The sequence below is a fragment of the Pocillopora damicornis genome, chromosome 11, assembly GCF_964200805.1.
Source record: "Pocillopora damicornis chromosome 11, jaPocDami1.2, whole genome shotgun sequence".
In the NCBI taxonomy this organism is placed as follows: domain Eukaryota; kingdom Metazoa; phylum Cnidaria; class Anthozoa; order Scleractinia; family Pocilloporidae; genus Pocillopora; species Pocillopora damicornis.
Window position 1 is genome coordinate 20,992,362 of NC_142680.1, and position 27,252 is coordinate 21,019,613.

Consider the following 27,252-nt stretch of genomic DNA (forward strand, 5'->3'; position numbering starts at 1 on the left):
TTAAATCTTGGTCTAAATCAAATTACAGAACCTTTCTTGTACCCTCGCTACACAGTCTACTATCATAACATAGACCTGTTATCGTCATCAATATCTTATGTGGCACTGGTTCTTCCTTTTTTCACACATTTCCCACGGTGATGACGGCAACTCCACCATAAATGCAATAAGGAATAACCACCGCCAGCACGTCCAGGCTTACGATTTCATTGCGCCGCTAGGCAAAGTTTAAAGAGTGTAAACTAAACCAAATGGGTTAAGTCTAGAGCAACAAAGTGTATAAGTCTAGGCCTTAGAAACTTTGAACTTTCCTAAGAAACTGCAAAAAACTACGCATCATTTGGATTCTCAATGTCTAGAATAGCAAATTATCCATCTAAAAGCGCACTCGTAATCATTTGACCGCCGTGTTGCTTATTTATAACTGTTTTCCAGTCAAGCTGCAGTCGCTATTCGGAATAATTAAAGAAAAGATAAATGGGAAGGAGAATTGCCGAGAAAAGAACTTTACACAACAATCAAATAAGTTGTTGGATTTGTTTTGACAATGAAGGCATTCGTGTGGTTTGCTTCTCAGCTATTTCCCCATCGATGAATAAAATAATGGTTTAAAAGTTAAAATAAATAATGTAAAGTCGAAAGAAAAGTAAATATGTTACGAAATGAATAATTTAGTATTTGATGAAATTTCGTACTCAAAACGAGGCCGAGGGTGTCATGGCTGGATGATGTCTCCTCAGTTTCCTGTGTGCTTCATATCTTAATTAATTAACCCTGTAACTCTCATGAGTGACCAAGACAGAATTTCTCCTTACAATATCAATACAAAATCAAACAGATAAGTAGTGAGAGTAAAGAAAAATATCAATTTGGGGATAATTAGTTGATCCAATAATATATTCTCTTGACTAACATTGTAAGAATTGTATGACTGATAGTAAGGAGAAATACAAATTTGATCTGGGAGTTAAGGGGTTAACACACACTATTTACTAGTTAAGATGCAGTCGCTATTCGGTTGACGCGATACAGAGAGGCTGTGTACAGTGCACTGCGGGTGCAGTTAGCGTTAGTTGTTTGTTGCGCACCAATCTATAGTAAAACATATCAATCAGACTCAGTCGTTGTATGGAGAGTATCAGTTGTCTCATTTTACTTTAACTTGAAGTTATATCCGTATTTTGTTGTTAGAAAATTTGGGGAGTAAGACATGCAGTAAAACAGACAATCAGAGAAGTACTTTGCTGTCCGTAGCGTTACCTCCTCTTCGGTTTGGTCTTGTAAGACTTTCATTAAGTCACGATAATTGTTAGGGAGCGCTCGTAAAAAATATTATTGCTTAAGCGGAGAAAATAAGAAGTTCAATGGAATCGTTGTACATCGATCTTTTGTCAATAATCTTTTCAAAGAGTAAACGTTAGTGAGGGAGTTCTGAAGTAAATGTTGCTGATGAAGGAAGAATTGAAGAACTGTGCGGCGAGTTTTGATAATTCCTTAGCATACGTCCATTGATTTTCGACCACCACTTATAAATTGTTTTCTTCACTTCAGTATTAAGATGTAACTGTTGTGATGAAAGGGAAATTTTGACACTTGCCCCAGAGCATCGCAAAATTACCTGCCTTTTACACGAGAACTTTCTTGGTACAAAAACACTTTTATTATCTCAATAACCAGACGTAGGAAGAAAGAAAATTAGATCAAAGGGTCACATAGGCTAACTTTTCCTCGTTATTGTTTAGTATTGTCTTCAATAAAGGAAGAATATTTCAATTGGGCACTCAGATGACATCTTATCTTGATGTACTGCTTATTTCATCATTTAAAAAGATGACAAAAAAAGTTTTCCTATCGTATTGTCAAACAGTAATACAACCGATGTCTATTTGTTTGTCAACGAAATTACCTTTTAGTGCTAATTTGTACTAAAACTGAAATTCTTTGAGATTCAAAACTTGTCGCAGCCCACACAAACGCCTTTAGTAGTTTGATCGGCTGCAAAAATTGAAAATTTCTGCATAAAACTCTTACTCTGTATTAAAGAATTGGATGAGTTGTTGGTTTGTCTATCAGCAGTCTTCCCGTGCAGAATTAAAACAATGAATCTAAAGTTGATATACAAATATATATAAACCTATTTTCGAAAATTTTTTGCTATTTAAAAAAAACATTGTCAATAGTCTGTATAAATATATATATTTTTTCTTTTCTCATCACAAAGTGTCTCTTTTTGATGGAATTTGATACTGATAAAGAGCGACTCTTTGCCGCATTGTAAAAACACTGAAATAACAGATGTTTCTATATTTGCCTTTAGTTGCTATTTCATAACTGAGGAACCCAAAGGTTCCTGAGGAAAAAAATATTTTTTTGACCCAACAGAAAATTTCCTGATGCATTTTAAATAAGTAAGTCTTTATGCGACTGTTAAGTAGAAAGTTAGGCTTAAGGAGTCATTGCTGCCATTTTTCGTTGCAAGAACAGAGACCCACAAGAAAAGGGAAAAGCCGACGACAGAATTATGTTGATATCAAATTTCAGTAGCGGCAGAAGTCACACGAAATCATATGAAGAACTGATATGCTCTCCCTCTTTGATGGGTGGGCATCAACAACTATCAATTTTTTTCTTAGCAGTTTACATTCTCCTCTCCATCACAGCATTTGCTGGGAATTCTCTCATCCTTGTTGCCCTTTATAAAGAATCTACCCTACATCCGCCGTCCAAACTCCTGTATCGTTGTCTGGCAACCACTGATCTGTTGGTTGGTCTTGTTGCCCAGCCTCTCTATGCTACATATTGGATGTCCGTGTTTCAAGAACATTGGAGCCGTTGTCGATACGCCAGGGACGCAGGCTACGTCACAAGCCATGTATTGATTTTAGTGTCTTTGATGACGATGACGGCCATAAGCGTGGACAGACTTCTCGCCCTGTTGTTGGGGCTGAGATACAAACAAATTGTAACTTTGAAGCGCACGTATATCACTGTAATTACCTTTTGGGTTTTTAACATTGTCGCCTCTTCATGTGGAATTTTTTATCCCAGTATAATCTATTTGTACGGCTACCTAGTTTCACCATTTTGCCTGGTAATATCCTTCGCATCGTACACAAAGATTTTTTGCACTCTCAGAAATCATCAAGCACAAGTAGGAGACCAACAACGGACGAGCCAAACAAATGCACTGAACATGGCACGATTCAGAAAGGCAGTGGACAGTGCCATGTGGGTGCAGTTAGCTTTAGTTGTTTGTTATGCGCCAATGTATACAGTGGAAATTGTGGTCACTCGCACTAACAAATACTCATTACTCTTAGTCGTCGTACGAAAAGTAGCAATTATTTTACTTTACTTTAATTCGACTTTAAACCCGTTCCTATACTGCTGGAAGATTAGTGAAGTGAGACAAGCAGTGAAGCGGACACTGAAAGAAGCTCTTTGCTAAAATTGGTCTTTCTTGAGTTGTTCTTCAGACTTTCAAAGCAGGCTTATTAAGTCACGATTATTATTAGAGAGCAGTCGTTAAATAAGTTATTGAATAAAACCAAGTAAGTGGCTCAATGAAATAGTTGCGCAGGCTGTTATTGATAGTCTTTATATCTCCGTGAACAATTTAATGACGGACTAAGTAACCCAGCTATGTGTTTTCAAAAATAAGGTTTCTTGTCGCTATGCTAAAAGACAAGATGTCATAACGCAAGAAAATATATGCAAACATTTTACTGTCAAGGTTTCTACTCTTAGCAATAAGAAGGCATCAGATAAAACTTCAAAGAGTAGTTTGAGAGATGTGTTTGAGGCCGATGTTGTGTGTTACGATAAAACTATTTTAACTAGTTTTCCTATAATTAAAAGAAAGCGCTTGACGTTGATGTTGACGCTATATTGCCATAAGAGACGGTCCAGCTTCAGTCTTGAATTTGCTTTGTTATCAGAAAAATATCCGTAAAGCTTATGAGAAGAAGTCTTTGTTACTTGTATATTTAACTGAAAGTTACGAAAGTAAATGGAATAAAATTGACCATCTCTGTTTGTTACAGAACTTTTTTACAGATCGATTGATGTTCTGAAATTATATTGGCAACAGCGAAAAACAAGTTTCGCATCATTTGTATAGAGGTCACCATATGTCCAGTTTGTCGCTTATGTATCTTTAGGTTGTCTCTGAGTTTCACGGATTTTATTTCCTCCATTTCCAAGTGATTAACTGTGTCCCTAAGTTCCACAATTTTTTTTTATTGAGTCGTTTTCAAAGCTTTTTATAAGCTCACACTTTCCTTCAATATCATATCATCTAATTATCGCCCTAAAAACGACATGTTTATTTCACCCATTAAAGAAGTGACAAAATGGATCTTTTAAGACTTAGTAGGCCCATATCGTATTGTAAAACAAAAAACATAGCCCATGTCTTTGTGTTTGTCAAGGGAATTCACTTTCAGTGCTAATTTGAAATTAAACTGAAATGTTATTTACTGAAATCAACAGCTGGTTGCGACGAACATGTTCTTGTTTAATTATCAAGGTACTGAATTATTATAGAGGATCAGAAAGAAAATTTCCTGGGAAAGAACTCTTGTTAAAGCAGGGATTGACGCATCTTCAGCGATTAAGTCTTTCGTCTGATTTTTCTGTCAGCTAATCCTCCGTTGGTAAATGAAATGACTAATTTGAAGCCGGAATAAAATATTGAATCTATAGAGAGTAATTATTTTGCAAAAACGAAATTTTTTCCAACCTAAAACGAGGCGGCGAATCTGTGGTGGCTAACTAATTTTTCCTAATCTTTGACAGGGTATTTTTAACAATTGCTTCGTTCGTCACTGTGCGGTCATTAAATATACGATAAACGCAGGAAGTTTGGAGAGCTTGAAAGATAGGCGGAAGTTACTTAACACGCAACCAAGAGTGACTGTAGGTTCATAAATAATAAATGTTGTTTATGTAGGTTTAACAAGGTGTAGTTTTTAACTCGACTCCGTCACGGGAATTATTCAATAATAATATTATTCACTTCATCTTCGGCAAATAATTGTTAAATATTTTTATCGAGTGTTGATAGTTTTTAAGTCTCCATTCCTTCATTTTCCTTCTCGATCAATAAGTTATCATGTTCACTTTAGCACAGTCATATAACTCTGGTTATCGGAGGAGAATTGCCAATCGCTCAGGGGAATTACGACATGAAGAATTCAGTCACTGCTGTATACATGAAAGCGTTGGCAGAGAAAAATTTGGGCGAACTTTCTTATATAATTTTTGCAGGACAATCACTTTAAAATTTTTGGCGAAAGGAGGAGAACAAATAGAGAACGTAAAAGAAACAGCGAAAAATTGTTTCAGAAAGTAATTTCCTGCTTTTCTTCTGTTTTGTTTCTCGTTTTTTCGGTACCCGATGGAACTCTGGGATTAAAAGATACCGAGCGCGTATGGCCATCATGGCTGGTGCAAAACAATGGTTTCTCCGCCTCCTCTATTTTCAGTTAGCGCCCATTTTTCTTATCTTGTTGACCAAAGGGGATAAGAGAAAGGAAATGACATCATGTGGCGAAATAGGAAAAATAGACAAAACAGTTTCTGTTAAAAAAAATCATCATAACTTTCCTAACGAAAGTGAAAAAGCTGGTAGAGAACGAGTTTGAAAAATGGATGGCGCGCGGCCTAACATCTTGGTACGGTTTTGTTTTTAATATCAGTCCGGGGACGAAAAACGGAAAGGAAAAGCCTGTCATTACAAATTTATTCAAACATTTAAAAATACGTTTACATCAGTGACCAAAATTTAAATTTGAATTGTTTGATGCACTCGCAGATTGTCTCAAATCGCACTTTTCTAAGACGAAAAAAAATCGCGCCAGCTTGAAATTTTTATTTCCAATTTTTCATGGTTACTAATGATACAAGTCTGAACTTCACACGAATAATATGAACACCAGGTTAGCACCCTATCAGTGAAAGTTGATCTCGATAAAAGGAGAGTGTTTGTCGTTCTTTTAAAAGAATTATACCACAGATGTCTCTCCATTTTCTACTTATTTCCATTTCATACCTGAGGCACTTCAAAGGTTCAATTTTTGAACACAACTGACAATTTTCTGACGTATTTTAAACGAGTAAACACTGATGAAGAATTATCAGTGTGTATAAATATCATTATTGAAGTATGAGGTGTAATTGATCGTGGCTGGATGTGGGCTGTTTAGACTCGTTACAATCTTAGATAACCTACAACAAATTTCAGAAGAGTTGGAACACAGACGAACACAATTGAAGAACTGCCATGCTCTCCTCTTTGTTGGTTGGGCTTCAACCAGAATCAGTTTCATACCTGAGGCATCCCACAGCTGCAAATTTCTGACGCATTTTAAATGATTAAACGCGAGAGAGGAAGTCTTTGTGAAAGGTTTCAGTTATCATAGTTTGGCGTGTCCTGTTTAGACGAAATATTTCTCGCTGCAAGAACAGAGGAAACGAATGCAGAATTATTCGACAACAAATTTCACCAGAGGTGGAACAAACACAAAAACTTTCGAAGGACTGCAATGCTCCCCCTCTTTGATAGGTGGGCTTCAATCAGCATCAGTTTTTTTCGCAGCAGTCAACATTTTCCTGGCCATCACAGCATTTCTTGGTAATTCTCTTATCCTTGTTGCCCTTCACAAGGAATCTTCCCTTCATCCGCCGTGTAAACTCTTGTATCGCTGTCTGGCAACAACTGACCTGTTGGTTGGTCTTTTTGCTCAGGCTCTCCGTGTTACTTATTTGATGTCCGCGGTTCACGAACACTTGAGCTTTTGTCATTACGCAAGAGAAGCAGCTTACATTACAGGCGTAGCATTGTGTGGAGTTTCTTTGCTGACGATGGCGGTAATAAGCGTGGACAGGCTTCTTGTCCTGTTGTTGGGGCTGAGATACAAAGAGATTGTAACTTTGAAGCGTATTTATATCACTATAGCTAGCTTTTGGGTTTTATGTCTCGTCGCCTCTTTATGCATCATTTTCGATGAGCGTATAACCACTTTGTTTATCTTGATATTGATACCACTTTCGCTTCTTATTTCACTCGCCTCGTACACAAAGATTTTTCGCACTCTTATACATCATCAGGCACAAGTTCAACAACAGCCGAGCCAACCAAATGCACTGAACATGGCGCGATACAGAAAAGCAGTGCACAGTGCACTGTGGGTACAGTCAGTATTAGTTATTTGTTATACACAATACCTTATTGCGGTATTTGTAATCACTTCTAGGACAACATATTCATCCAACTCAGTCGTCTCATGGGAAATGGCGGGTGTCCTTGTTTACTTTAACTCGACGTTAGACCCGTTTCTTTACTGCTGGAAGATTAGTGAGGTGAGACGAGCAATGAAGCAGACGATCAGACAAGCACTTTGCTGTCCATGGAGTTAGACCATCCTCGAGTTATATATGATCGTATAAGTACTTTCAGTGCAAAGCTGACCGATAGAGAACGCTTGTCGCTTAAATTTTTGCTCGAGGTCTGTCGATAGTATTTTTTGCTAGTCACGTAAAACAAAATAAAGGAAAGGTAATGGAAACACAAACCAAAACTTTTAAAAAATATTTTTCATGCTACTAAACTTTTTTTTGAATGCATAAATTATTAATCCAAGGAAAGATATACGTGCACAAGAGGATATATAATCTCTTATAATCTCTTGACTTAAATTATACTCTCATGAATGTTTTTATAAGAAAGCGAAATAAATAAAATTAACTATAACATTTTTATTAAAGGCTACCCGGGATGCGGTTTCAGAGGGTTGCTGCTCCAGTGCCGATCGATCCTTCATTAAATTAAACATTTACACGGATTATCATGAATGTTTTGAATTAATTAACGATATATTTTACAAATTACAAGTTAATGAGCTTTAAATAGCCTATACTGAGTTAATAATATTCTAAATTTGTTCAGTTTCTCGTGAAATAATGGCTCTACCTTCTCGAACGCACGTGTACGCTTGGTAAAATCCTACCTGACATAAAAAATTGAAACAGGGCTCTTGTTTCGCATTCTTGGAGTTCCGGTAATTCGAGTTTTTAGTGAACGAATCGGTTGACAATACTGCACATGTGATGAAAGTTTTTGTAGAAATCTGCCGAAAAATTTTCCTCTGAACAGTTCAGTCGACCAAAACGACACAGTGCAGAAGTAGGTAACGAATAATATTGTCTATTGAAACTAAAGCTCGTCTTAAAGCTGCGGTTTTTCTAAGTGAGCGAGACGCTGAGCGTTTAGTTCGATTTAAAGACTGCATTGAGCGAACATCAACAGATGTTTCAGAACCGTTTGCTTCCAAAAACTGAAAATCTAAAATGAGTCCGCAGTGAAGACCGTCAAACGAATCAATCCTTTGTAAACAATATCAGAGCATTGGATAAAACTTAAAAAGTGGTCTAAGAGCGGTCGTCTGTGAAAATCGAGAAAAGGTGTTGAAAATAAAAAAATTAACATTTTTTCAAACTTTGCCAGAACATAGGTATAAATGGCCTTAGTTATGGAAAAATATAAAAAATGCCGAAAAAAAATTATGTTTGGGAGAACGGTGGCATTTTGTGTTTTGGGGGTTCATAACCGTGTTTTCCCAGTGAAATAGTACACCTCAAGATAACGGCTGAAAAAAACTTATTTCGCCAGCAATTCTGAAACAACAAAATAATTCTAAAACAAGAGATATTTTTCAAAGGTTCTGAAGTATTTTTTTCAAGATTCCTGGAAAAAACGATTTTTTTTACGAATTTTCTAATTCAGGTGAAATTTCATCCATCAAAACATAGCTCAACTTTGGCGACTAAAATCGGCCATTGTCACATGGCTCCATAAACTGACCATGAGACAATAACCATTGTCAAGAACAAGACTTCTTCTTTTAGAAACTGCAATAAAATTTTTGGGCTATTTAAACCACTAATTTTTAGAGCGATTTATATAAGCGTATTTCAGTTCAAGAGGCGCGTTACGTGACCAACGTGACTTGCACGTCACATTAAGAAAAACATTACCAAAACACTCGAATTCCCTCTTATATCATATAAAAACTTCGAAACAGGTCTCTTTCATATTAAATATACATATGATTTCCTCCTGAAGCCAAAAAGTCAAGGCAATCTGGGCAATCTTCGATAGTCTAGTATATGCAAATTGCTGGTTTATGTTGTTACAACGGTCATATTCGTAACTAATACCAACCCAACGATAACAAAAACTTTTTTAACATCAGAAGGAATTTCCCAGGTTATAATTACACAAAACGTTACTTTTAGAAGTGGTTTCCATGCCAAGAGTACACACTTTAACCTGCTTCACCGTTTTCAAAACTTATCCATGCTACCATTTCTCGCCACTGCAGTGCGATCGATGGTATGTGATTGCGTTACACACAGGAAGTCCAGTAAATGAGAATGATACAGAAGATGACCAACGTTTTTAACAGAACAAGGTTGGTCTTTATAAAATCCTTTCGATCTAACACATGTTTATGTAAACGTGAGGTTTTCACTGCCAATTTTTTTATAACAAAGCTACAAAGGGATAATGTCGTATCGTAGCTGTGTATGACGCATATGCACCTATTGTGCTTATTTCTCTCAAAGCAGTTGGAATAATGTTGGTGTCCCTCTATTCCAGGGGTCATAACTTTCTTAATACGAAGACTATGGTCACTTCCAGCTGGAAAGTTCCTATTTTTCTTTGCACGTACACGACTTTATCAGTTCATTGATCAGACCAACGTATGGCGCTTTTCGTGTAGCAGGAAGGGAATCAATTTCCAATTGGAAATATGTGCATATATCTTGAAGGAAAGAAATAATGAAACGAGTAAGCTTATCCGTGGCATACAGTTGACAGAGGTTGTATGTGTCATACAAAAAGGGATGACTAAGCTGGCACTCTTGAATTATCTTGTCATGAGCTGAGAAGTATACCATTTCTTCATCAATGGCTGGTACATCGATCTCTGCTACCGATTCCGCCTGTTTGATCTTTGCTGCTGACCTTGAGAAATACGACTTTATCTGCTGTGGTGATAAAAACTCGCCAACAGCAAATTGACGCTCTCCGTTTTCATTTTTAGCGCGACGCATGTCACTCGCAACTTGGGATGGATCTTCTTTGTAACCAGTCTCCTGGCCAAGTTTGAACTTTTCATCGAGATAATTCTTTTGGTTTTCGTTGAAATGCTTTGATTTCTTAGACGCCCTCAGTGCCCAGCCTTCCGAAAGTTTAGTCGAGCTTGACATCAGTACAGTAAAGCTGGCCATTTGAGGTTGGGTGCTTGTTCCTTCTGTCAGCTTTTGCACATAGAGTATCTTTGCTTTTATCAATGAGGGTAGTTTTCTCTTCTACTATCCTGATACTATCTCTTATCAAGGTGGCGGTCAGGATGGAATTCTGATGTATACTCACGTGACCCCCACCGGAACTGAAGCGTAGATGTTAAAGCATAAAGCTTTTGAGACTGTTGCAGAGTCATGCCTCGATCACCTTTCCGAGGAGACTTCCCATGTGGAGCCCAATCCGATGGACAGGAGCATTTTTTTTTATTGCATAACCATCTAGTCCCGAAGTCGTCTCTATGTCTGGGACAAATTGAAAGTTCTTTATGGCTTTCATCGACTTCAAATATACCTGAAAGAGCGAAGTCGTTTACTTGTTCACTCAGAATGATAGAAATAGAAAGCAAAAGAAACAAGCAAACCAAACAAACACACACACACACACACACACACACACACACACACACACACACAAACAAAAACATAAGACAACGAAACAAACAAACGCAATTTCATATCATGGGAACTTAGTTTGGTGTAGAGGGTGCGCAATTCAATGCAAGCCCCGGCCCTCCCCCAGACCCATTTCGTAAAATAATGTAAATATAATGGATCTTATTTATAATACTTATATAATATGTGTACTTATTAAATAAATGAATGAATGGATGAATAAATAAATAAATAAATAAATGTATAAATGAAGGAATGAAGGAATGAAAGAAGGAAGGAATGGATAAATAAACAAATAAATTGTAGGCATGGACTAATGCTTTATATTTCATGACAACATATAATGCTGTTTAGCATCCTGTTGTCTTGGATTCAAGCGTTTATGTGGATTCAAGAGATAAATCTTAAAGCAAAGATAAAATCAAGGGCGTTGAACTGTGTCACGATATAACCTCATTGATCTTAGTGCAAAATAGAAAAGCAGGACAAAGAGGGATACAGTATTTGCCTTCGCTAAACATTCTTGACATGTTTGATAAGGAGATATTTACCTGCTCTGGCGAGAAGAAGAATGAACTCACTTTTCAGCTGAGCATCATGGCATTTATATGTTTTAAGATGACCTTGGATGTCTCTTTTGCATTTAGTTAGGGCTATGCATTTACTTTCTCCACTGGTCTAGCGGGAACTACAAGAACCACCAACGAGCTCAGAGTAGCAACATGTCGGCATTTTAGCAAACAAAGCAATTTCAAACAATGCCGAGCAAGGAAGGGGAAGTCGAAGATAAGCATTATCACGCTCATGGGCTTCCTGTGCGTAACGCAATCACAAAAGGGCGCGAAATGAAACTGACTGTAAATGGTTGTTACAGAGTTCTCCTCCCGATCGGTCACTTTTGTAAATTAAGGGGGGGGGGGGGGGGACAGTATTGCATGAAAAATGTTTGAAAATATTTAATATATTCAAGTTTTATTGAATCCATTTCTTACACTTCCGAGCGATTTATTATTGCTGATTTTCGCTTCTTTATTTCTTTAAAGTTGTTTTATAAACCTCTTTTGGAATTGATAATTAACCACGCTGCAGAAAATGTTTTTTACCACCTAATCGTCGTCCCAAAAGAATGACAGTATATCTAAATAAACTGCTAATTCTGGAAGATTAGTGAAGTGAGACAAAAAGTGAAGCAGACAATTAAAGAAACACATCGCTGAGTCAGGTCTTCCTCGGGTTGTTCTTCAGACTTTCTATCAACACTTACTCATTTATCCTATCAACGTCACTCTTCCTTATTAGGAACAGTTTTTGCCTTATACTGTGAGTGATAAAAAAAAAAGGAAATTATTTTATTTTTATTTTTACCTCTAAGCGCCAAGTTATTCAAAGATTAAACTAACCAAGTTGAATAAACATGTAATGTAATTGTGACGCGCAACACAGTTAGGCGACAAACATCCAGCCTCTCTTAATTGACAAAGACAATTTGCAGGGAAATTTGCTATAAAAAAAACCTTTCTTAAATTTGGAGGGTTTTTTTAGAGTTTATTGATGGAATAACATGACAGAATTACCCGTTACAAAGAAGTTTAAAAAAAGTTATATTTAATGCGACTCCTGGGAAGAAATTAACAGCTCATGTGACAGAAGAAGCATGGAGTATTCGCATGTTAAATAAGTGAACCGCATTACTGAGAAAGTTTCAATGAAAAGGTCTACGTGATTGCAGCCTGGCAGGCGCTTTCAAGACAAAAATATCTCTCGTTACATGCAGTTACAAGTAACCTGAAGAAAAAGCGAAGAAAGTGATTATTGAGTAACGAAATTAAATGATGAATAATTTTTTGTTTTGTTTTCGATAAATGCGCTCTACCTGAATAAAATGTTGTTCGTCTGCGCGACGAAGGATTGTCTATCGCGCTATAAAATATTAACATTCGCAAATGTTTTGTTCTTACCTCGTTTTGATGAATCATAGCTGAGGCAAAAGTGAGGCTTTCAAAAAATGGTTCACCATTTTTTTTTGTACACAATTCAGTATTTCCGAGCATTTCAAACGAGTAAACGCGACTGAAAAAGTTTTCATATGATTATTCTGAAAAAAGTAAAGTTTAAGTGATCAACGCTGGGCAGGTGCTCTCAAGACGAAATATTTTCTTTTGCGATCATACGTATTCTGAAGGAAAAAAACTAAACGACTGCAGAATGATAGCGGACACAAATCTAACCGAAGATGGAGCACCCCTTCTTTGGTAAATAGATTTAAACCACAATCCATCTACTACTCAGCAGTTTACGTTCTCCACTCCTTCATAACCAGTCTTGGGAATTCTCCTATCTTTTTTGCCCTTCACAAACTCTTGTATCGTTCTCTGGCAACAACTGACCTGTTGGTTGGCATTTTTAGCCAGTCTATCATGGCTACTTACTAGATGTCCTGGGTTCACGACGCAAGGGACGCAGAGTGGAGTGTCTTTGTCAGCGATGACGGCCATTAGCGTGGACAGGCTTCTAGCCCTGATGTTGGGGCTGAGATACAGACATACTGTAACTTTGAAGCGCACATATCTCATTGTAGCCATCTTTTGGGTTTTCTCAAGTTTCGCCGGGTCGTTGCATTTTTTAAATTACCGCATAACCTTATAGCTTGGCCGTATAGGCATATCACTATATTTGCTAACCTCAATCATCTTGTTCAGAAAATTCAAAAGGCTTCATTAAAATCACAAACAATTTTGTTTCTTACCTTGATATTACTCCAATGTTGTGTGTTTAAGCGAAAATCTCCAGGTCCATGCAGTTTTGGTCAATTTTTTGCAAGGGTCTGCTTAGGATCATGCTTATGACTACAAGTACTACGTTAGCAATGACCGAAAAATCAGAATGACCAGTAATCGTCCGTTGTACCTTTGTGGCTTACACCAGTCATTGCCAAGATTTGTGTCACAAAATGCGTCCCTGTTTCATGAATATAATTTCAATTGCTGAAATTTCAAGAGACCTGACGTTGCGCGAGGATTGAGACGAATGAAAACTGAAACAGACAAGGAGATAGTCGCGTCTAATGAAGCGCGTAGAAGAATAAAGTTGAGGACGATAAAAGAAGTGCGCGTAAAAATGGGAATAAAGGAAAAGTATGATGAAAAAAAGGGAAGGAACAAAGGGAAGGAGAAAAAAGAGAAGCACAAATGTGAAAAGGTGTAAAAAGGTAAAAAGAGCGCACACAGGTAACAGTATGAACACGTCCTTCAGCATTCAAAATCGTCTGATAATATGGAGAACGATAGACGGTGAAAGAGACAAAATCGAAGAGTCGACGAGCGTTTGTTAAGTGGGTGGGGGCTTGAAACATGGAATGTTAGTACACTGTCAGCTGCAAAGATTATCAACTTGGCGCGCGCGGGTCAAAACAAGCATTGAAGTCCCCATAGGATCTGTTCTCCCTGCATCTCACGCGAATCCTTAGAATATGGAGACAGACAATGAAAGCATACGCAGGTTTTGTATTTTATACTCTCTCTATTTCTTTTACACAAAAAAAGTAAAAAAAGTACAATACAAACTGCATAAAATTGTTCAAGGCATTAAGTAGAGTACGCGCTAAACGGAGACACTAAAATGAACCCATTTATTCCCAAGATTGATCATAACTGAAATTCTCCTTACAAAATTAATGCACCGACAAACATGGTGTCAATAAGAATTAGAGAAAATCTAAACTAGCGGATTATTTTTCACTAGAAACGTTATGTTTCATCGAATTCTCAGAATGAAGCAACAAAGAAACACATTCTTATCAGTTGGGAGAATTTTTCTTCACAACTTGGGAGTTAATGAGTCAATGAATAAAAACTAAGGTAAATTAACAAATAGCTTCAACTTTAAATACAAATAGCATCAAAACAATTCACACCAAATACACTGACATTATAAAAAGAATGTTTAGTCGAAATTGTCCCAGCTTGTTTTTAAAATCCTACGTTACATCATATTCAACCATGTGCAAGGTTAACTATTACATTTTATACTGGCAGCATATACCAATGGTAGTTATGAAAATCTGTCAAAAATTAACATTGATTTTACAAAAAGTTCTTTTAAAACAGCTGTGATACAGTATACCTTAAACTTTTGACCACATAACGGGTTCTAATTACAAAGTGTGCTCTGAATACCTAAGTATAAATTCTTAAATCTTACAAAGATATCATCAGACATCTCCAAATTATACTAAGGTAAATTTAAAACCATGAAAAAAGTTTGAACAGCAAATTTTCAAAAAAATGCAAGTTTTATCCTGAAGCCCTGAACCTTTTTAACTACGGCCTAGATTTACATTTATTCATGAATATTTTCACCAAAATAATTCCTAATGAGGACTACATGGCTTACTTCAAGTGTTTCCCTAATTTATTGGCGTAAATATTTTCCTAATGAATACAACAAATTCCATGTCACCTACATTAAAAGTCACAGCAATGGAAACTTCAATTTCCTTGTTTAGATTACATGGACAATTCGCACCCCTGAGAGTAGGTCTAATGTCTCTAACATATGGTCAGTAAATTCAACAACATCATCTCCGATGATTACTTCTTCAAATTTAGCTTAGAATGGCAATCTTGGCACTGATGGAATTAGATTGCATTAAAATGGATTGAAAAAAAGTTGAAAATGATCATCAATTTTTTTGTAAAGATGATTGCAAATTGCAACAAAGTAATTTATGACGTAGATAAACCATTAAGATCAATTCATATATGGCTGCGAATTTTGCAAATCACATTTTTGAAATTAAAATTTGGCCACCTTTTGGAAATGACAAGCTGTTTCTTTGCTTATCAAAAGCTTAGAGTATCAACGTAATTAAAACCCGGTGGACAAGCTCCTGGTTGTGTACAAGAAAAAAACCTTTAAATTATTTTACACATGACTGATTGCAATAAAGGAATAGATCTGAGTGTCATTTTGGCGAAACGAAAACCAAGTAGTCGCCTTCAACAACTTCAGGCATTAACAACAGAAGCCTTGTTGCATCTTATTCCCTTCCCAAGCATCTAAATTTGTAAAGGCAAAAAAATAGCAATTCCACTGAACAAAATATACCGAAATAGTCTGTTTTATTTCTTCACCAAAGTAAAGTCACACATCTCAAGTTCCATTTAACAAAAAAGTGAAAAGTAATGAAAAATAGCCAAAAAGCGCCAAAATAGAGAATCATTTAAATCTTCCAAGTTCCTGCGTCATTCACTTTGAGATGAAATAAAAAGTTTTGATTTACGTGATTTCATATTCAAATTTTCTCTTTCCTTTGCCATGAAGTGAAGAGTGACATCATCTCCAATCAGCAAAAAGGGCGCCGAGCGTTTGATGTCGCAAAACTTGTCTGATTCTCTGAGTCTTTTCATGGCCAGGTTCGGTGACTCGCTTGCTGGTTTACCTCCTGCAAGTTGTTGATAAAAGTATTTCATGAACTCAAGAGTAGCCTCGTCATCGATCGCCCACAGGGCCACCACAATAGACCGAGCACCAGCCCCCATAAAAGCGCGTGCAATGCCAACCACACCTTCAGCCTTGATCTCGCCCCGGCCGCTGTGGCAGCAACTAAGCACAACAAGTTGGGCCCGAAGTTGAGCATTCAACACATCTCCAATTGTTAAAATGTAATCCTCCTCCGTTGGCACAGTAGATATTCGGTGTGGGTCAGGTGTAAGAGCAATTTCGCCAGTTTCCATACATCCGTGTGCCGCAAAGTGAACTAGGGAAACGGAACTGAGTCTTTTCAACACCTCACGTTTCGTGGCTTGTCTGCCAGTGATTGGCATGATATTCAGAATTTTTCCGATCATTTCTACTTCTTTTTTAGCATACTGAAGCTGCTCGAAGACTTTCTTTCCCTCGCTGTTAGTAACCTCGGATACCCACGGATCTCCTACAAGTAACGCATCACTGCCTTTGTGATAATCATCTGGGCAATCGGCAATGAGTCTAAGACTTGCTAATGATGGAGCGACTCGGATTGTGAACGATTCACACAGGTATTTAGAATGACCATCCTTCAATGCAGCGTAAGGAGCGATCCACAGGGGTCCATCAGGAATAATGAGTAGCTCATCCCCTTCAATCAAGTCAGCCACCGGCTTCATAACGATATCATACAAAGTGCTCAAGCATCGGTCTTGTTGGATGTGAGGTTGAGGCGTGGCTTCTTTGGTTTTCTCATCCACTTTTAAACGGCCCTCCTTCAAAGCATCTAAAGATCGATTCTCGCATCTCACATTAGAACGAACACCAAGTTGTGTATAGACACCGAGCATGAACGACTCAAAGGACAGGCTATATCCACTATTCTCTGAAACAAAACCTTTGAGTTTACTTTGTCTTAACTGAACTTGTTTTCCTTCGGACACAACCCAAAGATTGACGTTAGCTTTGTCCACTGCCTGAAAGACAGTGTTTGATGGAACGTTTTTTAAAACTGCGCAATCTTCATCTTCTCCCTTGTGGTGACTTGTTCCACCACAAAAACTGGATTCCATGAGGTCTGTCAGAGCTTGAGCTCGTCCTTTCTCAGCAACAAATAAGGCCTCATCTACATTACCTTGTTCTACGAGAACTCTGCACAAACCCGTATACGCCACTTGATGCTGATTTCGAAAATTAACTTTCCACTCATCTTTAGATATTAGAAGTACTCTCAAGGAATTGAATAAGTTTATGCTAGCTTGGTAATGTTCAACGGCTTTTGGCAGTCCACCTTGCAACTCAAAAACCCATCCTAATGAATAGTAGGCCGTTGCCTCCATGGCTTTGTCTCCTACTTCTTTAGCTAATATAAGATGTAGGTTGTGGTACTCTATGGCTTTTTTGAAATCACCTAGACGGCCATAAGCATTGCCAAGATTGCCATAAGCGTTACTCTCCCCATGCTTGTCTCCTACTTCTTTAGCTATTTCAAAATGTAGGTTGTGGTACTCTATGGCTTTTTTGAAATCACCTAGACGGCCATAAGCATTGCCAAGATTGCCATAAGCGTTACCCTCCCCATGCTTGTCTCCTACTTCTTTAGCTATTTTAAGATTTAGGCTTTGGTACTCTATGGCTTTTTTGAAATCACCCAGACGGTGATAAGCATTGCCAAGATTGCCATAAGCAACACCCTCCCCATGCTTGTCTCCTACTTCTTTAGCTATTTTAAGATGTAGTACTCTATGGCTTTTTTGAAATCACCCAGACTAAAATAAGCATTGCCCAGATTGCCATAAGCGTTACCCTCCCCATGCTTGTCTCCTACTTCTTTAGCTATTTTATGATTTAGGTTGTGGTACTCTATGGCTTTTTTGAAATCACCCAGATGGTCATAAGCATTGCCAAGATTGCCATAAGCAACACCCTCCCCATGCTTGTCTCCTACTTCTATAGCTTTTTTAAGATGTAGGTTGTAGTACTCTATGGCTTTTTTGAAATCACCCAGACTAAGATAAGCATTGCCAAGATTGCCATAAGCACCACCCTCCCCATGCTTGTCTCCTACTTCTTTAGCTATTTTAAGATTTATGTTTTGGTGCTCTATGGCTTTTTTGAAATCACCCAGACTAAGATAAGCATTGCCAAGATTGCCATAAGCGTTACCCTCCCCATGCTTGTCTCCTACCTCTTTAGCTATTTTAAGATGTAGGTTGTAGTACTCTATGGCTTTTTTGAAATCACCCAGACTAAGATAAGCATTGCCAAGATTGCCATAAGCAACACCCTCCCCATGCTTGTCTCCTACTTCTTTAGCTATTTTAAGATCTAGGTTGTGATACTCTATGGCTTTTTTGAAATCACCCAGACGGTCATAAGCATTGCCAAGATTGCCATAAGCTTTACCCTCCCCATGCTTGTCTTCTACTTCTTTAGCTATTTTAAGATGTAGGTTGTGGTACTCTATGGCTTTTTTGAAATCACCCAGATGGTCATAAGCATTGCCAAGATTGCCATAAGCAACACCCTCCCCATGCTTGTCTCCTACTTCTTTAGCTATTTTAAAATGTAGGTTGTAGTACTCCATGGCTTTATTGAAATCACCCAGACTAAGATAAGCATTGCCAAGATTGCCATACGCACCACCCTCCCCATGCTTGTCTCCTATTTCTTTACCTATTTTAAGATCTAGGTTGTGGTACTCTATGGCTTTTTTGAAATCACCCAGACTAAGATAAGCATTGCCAAGATTGCCATGAGCGTTACCCTCCCCATGCTTGTCTCCTACTTCTTTAGCTATTTTAAGATGTAGGTTGTAGTACTCTATGGCTTTTTTGAAATCACCCAGACTAAGATAAGCATTGCCAAGATTGCCATAAGCAACGCCCTCCCTATGCTTGTCTCCTACCTCTTTAGCTATTTTAAGATGTAGGTTGTGGTACTCTATGGCTTTTTTGAAATCACCCAGACGGTCATAAGCATTGCCAAGATTGCCATAAGCGTTACCCTCCCCATGCTTGTCTCCTACTTCTTTAGCTATTTTAAGATGTAGGTTGTGGTACTTTATGGCTTTTTTGAAATCACCCAGACTAAGATAAGCATTGCCAAGATTTCCATAAGCCTTACCCTCTCCATGCTTGTCTCCTACTTCTTTAGCTTTTTTAATATGTTGGGTCTGGTACTCTATGGCTTTTTCTCCCCGATTATAGAGATCTATGACTTTCTTGACATCACCTGAACTTGCACTACCGTGGTCATGACTAATAGGATCTTTTTCCTCCATGGATTTATCTCTCACTTCACTGACAGACTGAAGTCTCAATGACAAGAAGATCCTATTGTTTTTGTCAATCTTTTTTATGTTAAGGGTTAGAAATGTGGAAAAAACAAAAAATATTATGTTTCTGATCATATTGATATGTAATAGTCCATTTTAACATTTGTGTGCTTGGTTCCCAAACCTCTGAAGAAGAGCAATGATTAAGGGTGACCTTGTTATGATAAAAACATTTCTGCCTTTTAAATGCAAACTACTTTGTTATTATCGTTTCTAGATACTGGTCTCTATCATAACAAGGTCACCTTCAGCCTCACTCCAAATCAAAGGCTTGGCAACTGAGTACACAACTATAAAATGGCCCATTAGGAGGGCTTTGCATGAAAGGTAGAGGATTTATCAACATTCAGTCTTAAAGTCAGTTATGAAGTAAGTGTACACTTCAAAAAATGTTTTTTTTCTGTGTGCAGCCTCAAAATTTAACGCGCAATATCTAGATTTAATCCCTAGTTTCCAAAAACTGAGCAACACTTGCTCAATTTTTAAATTAATATAGCCTTAACATCAGACAAATGTTTTACAGCAGTGGAAGAAATGAGTCTATAACACAAATACATGTCTTTAAAATTTTTATTTGTCCATAGGAAAGCACAACGAAAGTTTCCGAGTCTCTAAGTAGTGGCAAAAGGTCGAAGGCAAGAAAATCTGCATAAGATATGTAAACATTACCGAGCTTTTTGTTTTGGCTTATTTTAGAGAGATCATCTACCCAAGTACGATGTATAAACTGGATAAAATTTAGTCTTCTAACCCTTTAACTCTCGTGAGTGACCAAAAGAGAATTTCTCCTTACAATAGCAATACAATATCAATCAGATAAGTGTTGAGAGTAAAAAAAAATATATCAATTTGAAAATAGTTAGTAGATGCAATACTGAATTCTCTGTACTAACATAACAAGAACTGTGTGGTTGACAGTAAGGATAATTACAAATTTGGTATAAACTAATGTACCAGTTATTGGCATGGATAGTAGAACTAAGTCAAATTGGCTAAAAGGAGTAATTTCATTAATAAGTCATGAGGTAATAACTTCTCCTATGTTTTTAATCACACACACTTAAAATATATGAGCTGACAAGTTCCCATCATAATTAATACCCTTCTTTTTATTTTCTCCCTTGAAACATCAAATTATGGAAACTTTTTTTCCATTATACCCACGGTTAAAAATGAAAGATTCCTTCAAAGGATACAGCTAGTCCCTTATCACACCAAGTGATTGCTTCTTCAAATCTCTTCAATTCAACACAAGCAGTGGCTCCTGTAGGCAACAACACAAAGAAGCATACTATTACTGAAGCTCAATTCTGAGAAAAGAACCTGAAACCATTGAAATTATTACAGACCAAAAGAAAAAAAAAAGACAAAACAAAACAATACAAAAAAACTAAACGGAAAAGAATAAACAGCCCCTATTAGGTTTCAGTTAGATTTATTTAGCTTTATAGACAACTGAAACTTCTAAGAACACTTAAATTGGGATCAACAACTCCCACAAAAACACTAAAAGTTAGGTAAGTCCTGATCCTTCTTTTTAAAACAGCTAGATAGTGACTTAAGAGCGTGTCCACGAGAGCACCGGGTAGTCGTGCTACATGCCATCTCACCGATTTCAATGAAACTTTGTCAATTTAAAGGGTCTACCCCAAAACTAAAAAAAACAGACTGGTTTCTGTTTTGGTTTTTTCCGGGGGGATATAGACCATTAACATCCTTAGTTAATGGCCGCCGCGAGTATCAGTCAGTTTGATCGACGGTTTGTCAATCAACAGAGGCAAATATACGACTGTGTTTTTAGACTTTTGGATTCATCTAAATATTTTACAACTTTGAGGTCAAATATCTCCCGTTGCCAGAAAGCTATAACACTAATCTTAATTCCCCTTTATAGCCCATCATTTCATCTCTGAAAATCATCAAAAAGATCTTTGGGCACTACCGTATTTTTGTCTTGGATGCCTTTTAAAATCTGCGACTGTGACAAGTTTCCCTCAACTACACCTGTCACGCAATTCTTGCTCTTGGCGGTCACTTGACAAAATAAACCTACATTTTTTAGCTCTTTATACAAGATGATTGGTCAAGAAAGGTAAAAAAATGTGAAAAAATTTCGAGATTTTTTGTAGGAATGGAAAATTTCGCGTTTAGAGAGATGCATGTTGACGGAAAATCAATGGGAAAATCGTAGCGTTTCTTTCTTGAGTCGTTTAATACTTTGAAGATTTGCTAAAATCAGGACATAGGGCTCTTGCACAGAACAAAACATTCATTAGCCTATACTTTGATCTTCTATTATCATTATCGCACAGTTTACAATAAGGAAACTGTAACAGGAGAGGAGATTTTAAAGTCACAGGTCGCCTGCTTGTTGACGTACAAGTTCCCGAGTTTAACTTCGGCTTTTCCATACCGCGAATGACGGGAAACTCTGCCCCCCTTATTTGTTAGGAAATATCAATAGCCCCATAAATTCATTAACTACGCCATGTTTCCAGAAAATAAGACTGGAAAATGTTTTTTCCACTTTCCACCATCAAGAAATTCCATGTATAGGAATAGTATTCGTAGGGTCACTGCGTGATCTTTTATGAGAAGTAAAAAATTGTTCATCTTTTTTGTTCAGGAAGACACTTCTCGAAAGTTCCTAGTCCTTCTGTTATCTTATTTTCCTGTTTTTTGACTGCAAATATCATTTGCATTTGCTATTATTTTCGCTGATTGTCATGGCCTTTCCTGCGTGCACGTGCGAGCTAGTTCACATACAGGACTCTTTCGAGTTTCTCTGGCTGATGTTGGGCTTATGTGTTTAGGTCTGGTTCAAAAGACATCTGCACGTTGCAACACGGGTTCTCTCCTCTGGTTCTCTGTTTTCTCCTTTTTTTTTATTTGTATTTTCATTCTCTTGCTTGCATTATCACGCATTTATGTTTTTTTATTCCCCTTAGCACGTTCCCTCAGATTTGCAAGTAGGCCATGAAAAGTCAATATTGACCAGAACTGAAATCCTTTTCTATCACTATTTGTTTCAGAGAACCCCCTTCATTTGTGACTTTATTTTTCAAGAAAATGTGTTTTTATTTGCTATTTATTTCCATTAGAACATGAAACTAGGTCCTGATAAGTTTTTTTTGTCTCGTGACTCCCAAAAACTGTGTTTGCGACAACATCAATTCAGAAATCAAAGGCAATTGTGCCTGAGAAATTCACTTGTAGCCTTCTACCCGCAGAAGGCAACTCCATATAATGACACGTTCTAAGACCTCTGTAAACTAGAGACATTGGGTGATGTTGAGGAGTGAAATATTTACAATAAATCTGTGACCCTTAAACGGATCACGTACTCGTATATGTAACGTCCGGAAAATGTTACGCATGTATAACACCGTAGGCGCACCTGGCGTATTCTATCCACTGACTTCAATAGTAAAGAGATAACTTATTTACTATTTGTATATGAGCAAGCTTATTTACCCTGCTTGAAAAAAATCCTTGATGAAGTTGTCAGACGAAACGCGTGGGAGATAAATACAAGTTTTTACTTTCTCAGTTCGTGCAGTGATGCTCATTAGTTTGTTCCGTCAAAAATGCTTTTAATGTGAAGTCACGTCGACCTCGACAGAAAAACTAAGCTCACCCTGTCATAATCAATGGTTTGATACCGTAAGTACCAATTTAGGTACATCAGTTTTCCTAACTGGTGATTTGTGACTGATATGAACTTTATATCATATGATTGCTAGGGATACGCAGGTACTGTAGAGGCGCTCACATGTCTTGGGATTTCATCAAGGGAAATTTGCAGGAAGGCCACTCGTCAAATTACTGCTGGCTCATTCTTATTTAAAAATTTTACAAGTCACGCAAATAAACGCCGGCAACACTCGATCTAGAGAGATGTAGATTTATATGTAGTAATAGAATGCTTGAAAAATATGCAGATATTTTACGATCGAAGCAGGCAAATAATCATAGAGACCTGCAGATTAGTCTGAAATTGTTATCTAGCAGATAGCATGAACAACGCGCTTGAATAATTCCTACGGAGAGTCTTCGGGTCACACAACAGATGTTAGCATAGCGGAGTTCTGTATGTAAATGTTCGATGGCGGTAAGTGACAACGTCAACACTATTTTAATTTTATTTTCGGGATAGAAGCATAGTTTTTAGTCCGATAGCACAATTTATATTTGCTCTAGAGCGAGAACGCAGAATTTCTCGTCTGTAAAAGCCGAAGTTGTAGCACACTGGAACATGCAGTAATATCAGCCAACACGCAGCATGTGACTTTAAAATCTCCTAAAATAGAAAACAATGAATGTTTTGTGCCGTACAAAAGCCATATCTGCTGATTTTAGCAAATCTTCAAAGTAATAAACGACCGAAGAAAGAAACGCTACGATTTTCCCATTGATTTTTCGTCTACATGTATCTCGAAAGTTTTTCTCGAAAGTTTTTCACAATTTTCACCTTTCTTGATCAATCACCTTGTATAAAAAGCTAAAAAATTTAGGTTTATTTTGTTAGAGATGAAATGATGGGTTATAAAGGGTAATTAAGATTAGTGTTGTAGCTTTCTGGCAAAGGGAGATATTTGACCTCAAAGTTGTAAAATATTTAGATGAAACGAAAAGTCTAAAAACACAGTCGTATATTTGCCTCTGTTGATTGACAAACCGTCGATCAAACTGACTGATACTCGCGGCGGCCATTAACTAAGGATGTTAGTGGTCTATCTCCCCCCGGAAAAAACCAAAACAGAAACCAGTCTGTTTTTTTTAAGTTTTAGGGTAGACCCTTTAAATTGACAAAGTTTCATTGAAATCGGTGAGATGGCATGTAGTACGACTACGACTGCATTAACTAAGGATGTAAAAATACGTGTGTCAAATCCTCAAAGTTATCAGTTAAATACTATCGCAGTGAGAGCTTCATACATTTTACCTATTTGAGGCGATTTCCTTGGTGAAAACCAAGAAAAACCGGGGGGGGGTGGTGTATCTCCTCCCGGAAAAAAACCAAAACAGAAACCAGTTTGTCGTTTTGAGTTTTGGGGGAGACCCTTTAAACTGGCAAAGTTTTATTGAAATCGGTGAGATGGCATGTAGCACGACTGCCCGGTGCTCTTGTGGACACGCTCTTAACATATCTGACACCAGTGACTCATTGAACTTAAGGAACTAAAATATTCATGCTGAAATTTTGCTTTGCATTCCGCATTGAGTTCTTCATCTCGTTCAAAATAATATTCTCATCATGATTAATGGAAAGTAATGACGTAGCAGTCAAGAGCTGGATTCAAATGTACATCAGGGTGGTCTCGACCTCTTAATTAAAGTCCATTGAGATAAGATTGAACTCTATTTAACCTCATTTAACCTTAGAGTGTTGAGTTCTTTTTGCTATTATTATTATTATTATTATTATTAATATAGTACAGCTAACATATCTAACCTCTCACAATTGCCTTAAGGAAAGTTGGATTTAACTCAATGGCTGCTTCTACATCCCTTAGTGAATCCTGGTGATTTCCTGTTATTGAAATAAATATCTCTGATTAGCCATACATGTTGCAAACCAACTACCATTACTATAATTTTGAGAAAAAACTTGTGATGCTTGTTGATATCTGGGGTAAGAAGTTACTTCTTTGTATATTTGAGAGGCCAAGATAAGATGTAAATTTCTCCGGGCATGCATTCAAAATTATCACCTTTTTCAGAAAACTACTACTGACAACTCAATAGCTTCAAAATAAAAATAAAAAAATGCCTATTAAAGCTCTCATCATCTTACCAAGTTTAGAATGTGCAATAGCCCTGTTGTTGTGCAGTTTGGCCTTCAGTTCTTTCTCGTTGCAGTTCATTTTAATTCCTTTGGTGTAAAAATGAATAGCATTGATGAAATCTCCTTTCTTGAAGGCCTCATTACCCTCATTTCTATAAACATCAGCTGTGGCTGCAAAGAAAAAATAAAATAACTCGAAAAAAATTTAAAAATAGGTGTCAAAGTCTGTGGTCGTAGTTAGTAATTATTAGTGTATAATCAGAGCTGTCAAGATCTGGAGATTTAAAATCTGCAGATTTTCAATAGTTATGATGATGCCAATGATGTAGGTGACATCATGGGTAAGAATAACAATGAGAATTAAGCATCACTCAACTTGAGGCAAACCCCTGGGCATTTAAATTTTTGGAGATAGGTTTCCTAAAATTCCCATTCCCTAGGCAAAATTAATAAAATGTTCAAATGCCCCACACAATTTTATGTAAAAGGCGAAAAAATTAGCAATTTGACTTTCAACTAGTTGATCAAGCTTTAAAAACTAATTGACCAAGCTTTAAAACCTAGATCTTGAAGCCTTATTTCTTCTGAGCCATTTGTTAGTGAAAGTACACTATCTACCTTAAACACCTCCATATTCAATGATAATTAACACTTGTACCCTACTGGAAATTAGATGTGACAGTTTTTATTGAAATTCCCTAACGCCAATCAGGCAGGGTTAAACCTCTTCCCCCCCCCCCCCCCCACCCTCTTTGGCTTGGATGAAGATCAAATGCCTGTGGGTTGCTCGAGGAGAAGGGAGGGAATGTTGAAGGTTTCAACGTGATTGTGTTTCATTAAAATAGCAAGATGATGGTGATGATGATGATGGTACCAATGATGCAAACTTACACAATGGATGTTATATGATGATCAAATAAAGTCTTAAATAATTATAACTTTGTGTTATTGCTTTGAACTGTTAGAAAAGAAAATAGCAAAAGTTTCTGTGTCATAGATCTTCTCAATGAACAGCATATTATAATCATAGAAGAGAGTCATGATTGGCCAAATATCCTTTAAAGTGGTCATACACTGTATATATCCTTTTCCACATCTGCTTGCATTCTTGAAACTAATCCTGATCGAATAGAAATTTTTCTAACAATTACTGAAGCCGAAGTTGAGCCTAGCTCACCTCGTAAAGTGTCCTCGTCAAAATTTGGTGCATTTTCTTTGTCAGGTAAGTCTTCATTTTCACATGGAACTTTAATTGAACTTCTTCCTGTAGCCATAGCAACTGTTAGAAGACTGATGCTTCTTACAAAGTTGTTCTTTTAAGTCATCTTGGCCTGAAAAAAAAAATGATTGAAAATGGTTATAAACATAAATATTTTTTCCTTGCTGAGAATAGGAGGGATACATAGACACAAAATCAGAAGCCAATTAAGAGCTAATGTCAACATGCATCAGACAAACGGCGGCAAGTCATCCAAATTCGTTTTCTCTCCTACTTTCATATTTTGTAGCCCAATATGTCCTAATAATTGTGGTGTGGTTTTTTTGTGAAAATACATTTTAGTTTTTGAGAAATGATTTTTTTCGTTGGACCGCTCAAATATGCAAATTTTCACTCTGAATATTGCCCGAGTTGTGTCACCTCATCTAACGAATTTACTTGACCTCCGGTATTTCTGTCGGCATAATCCTTTGTTTTATCGACTAAACTTAATCCCCTGACATTATTGAGGATGGCAAAGAAATATTTATTTTTTGGTAAATATTTTTGTCCGACATACTTTTTCTATGTCGGAAAGTAGCATCAAAACAAAGACAGTTTTAACAATGACCGATATGACAAAATCTACTGAGCTTCTAGCTTTTAAAAGAAAAAAGGATGGTTATAGAGTTACTGTAA

At 37.1% G+C, this 27,252-nt stretch overlaps 3 protein-coding genes across 3 annotated transcripts in view; 2 read left to right on the top strand and 1 right to left on the bottom strand.

Moving 5' to 3' along the window:
• The first annotated feature begins 2,521 nt into the window (after positions 1 to 2,521).
• Positions 2,522 to 4,045, top strand: LOC149038165 (melanocyte-stimulating hormone receptor-like). Its single transcript, XM_089187168.1, has one exon. It carries the CDS (start codon positions 2,522 to 2,524, stop codon positions 3,446 to 3,448), a length of 927 nt encoding a protein of 308 aa, XP_089043294.1. The 3' UTR covers positions 3,449 to 4,045.
• Positions 4,046 to 6,239: 2,194 nt separating this feature from the next.
• On the top strand, positions 6,240 to 7,580 carry LOC149038166 (melanocyte-stimulating hormone receptor-like). Its single transcript, XM_089187160.1, has one exon. It carries the CDS (start codon positions 6,478 to 6,480, stop codon positions 7,417 to 7,419), a length of 942 nt encoding a protein of 313 aa, XP_089043286.1. The 5' UTR covers positions 6,240 to 6,477; the 3' UTR covers positions 7,420 to 7,580.
• Positions 7,581 to 14,268: 6,688 nt separating this feature from the next.
• Positions 14,269 to 27,252, bottom strand: part of LOC149038167 (uncharacterized) — a 92,634-nt gene continuing 79,650 nt past the window's right edge. Inside the window, exons 3-7 of the mRNA XM_089187182.1 lie at positions 25,365 to 25,526; positions 25,023 to 25,100; positions 20,764 to 20,831; positions 18,199 to 19,582; positions 14,269 to 17,965 (exon numbers count right to left, since the gene is read on the bottom strand). Coding sequence (XP_089043308.1) covers positions 16,008 to 17,965; positions 18,199 to 19,582; positions 20,764 to 20,831; positions 25,023 to 25,100; positions 25,365 to 25,526 — 3,650 coding nt within the window. The 3' untranslated portion in view covers positions 14,269 to 16,007. The remainder of the gene's footprint in view (positions 17,966 to 18,198; positions 19,583 to 20,763; positions 20,832 to 25,022; positions 25,101 to 25,364; positions 25,527 to 27,252) is intronic.

What these genes read in the sequence shown, in the direction of transcription:
- LOC149038166 (XM_089187160.1), top strand. Translation starts at nt 6,478, where the DNA reads ATGCAGAATTATTCGACAACAAATTTCACCAGAGGTGGAACAAACACA.
- LOC149038165 (XM_089187168.1), top strand. Translation starts at nt 2,522, where the DNA reads ATGTTGATATCAAATTTCAGTAGCGGCAGAAGTCACACGAAATCATAT.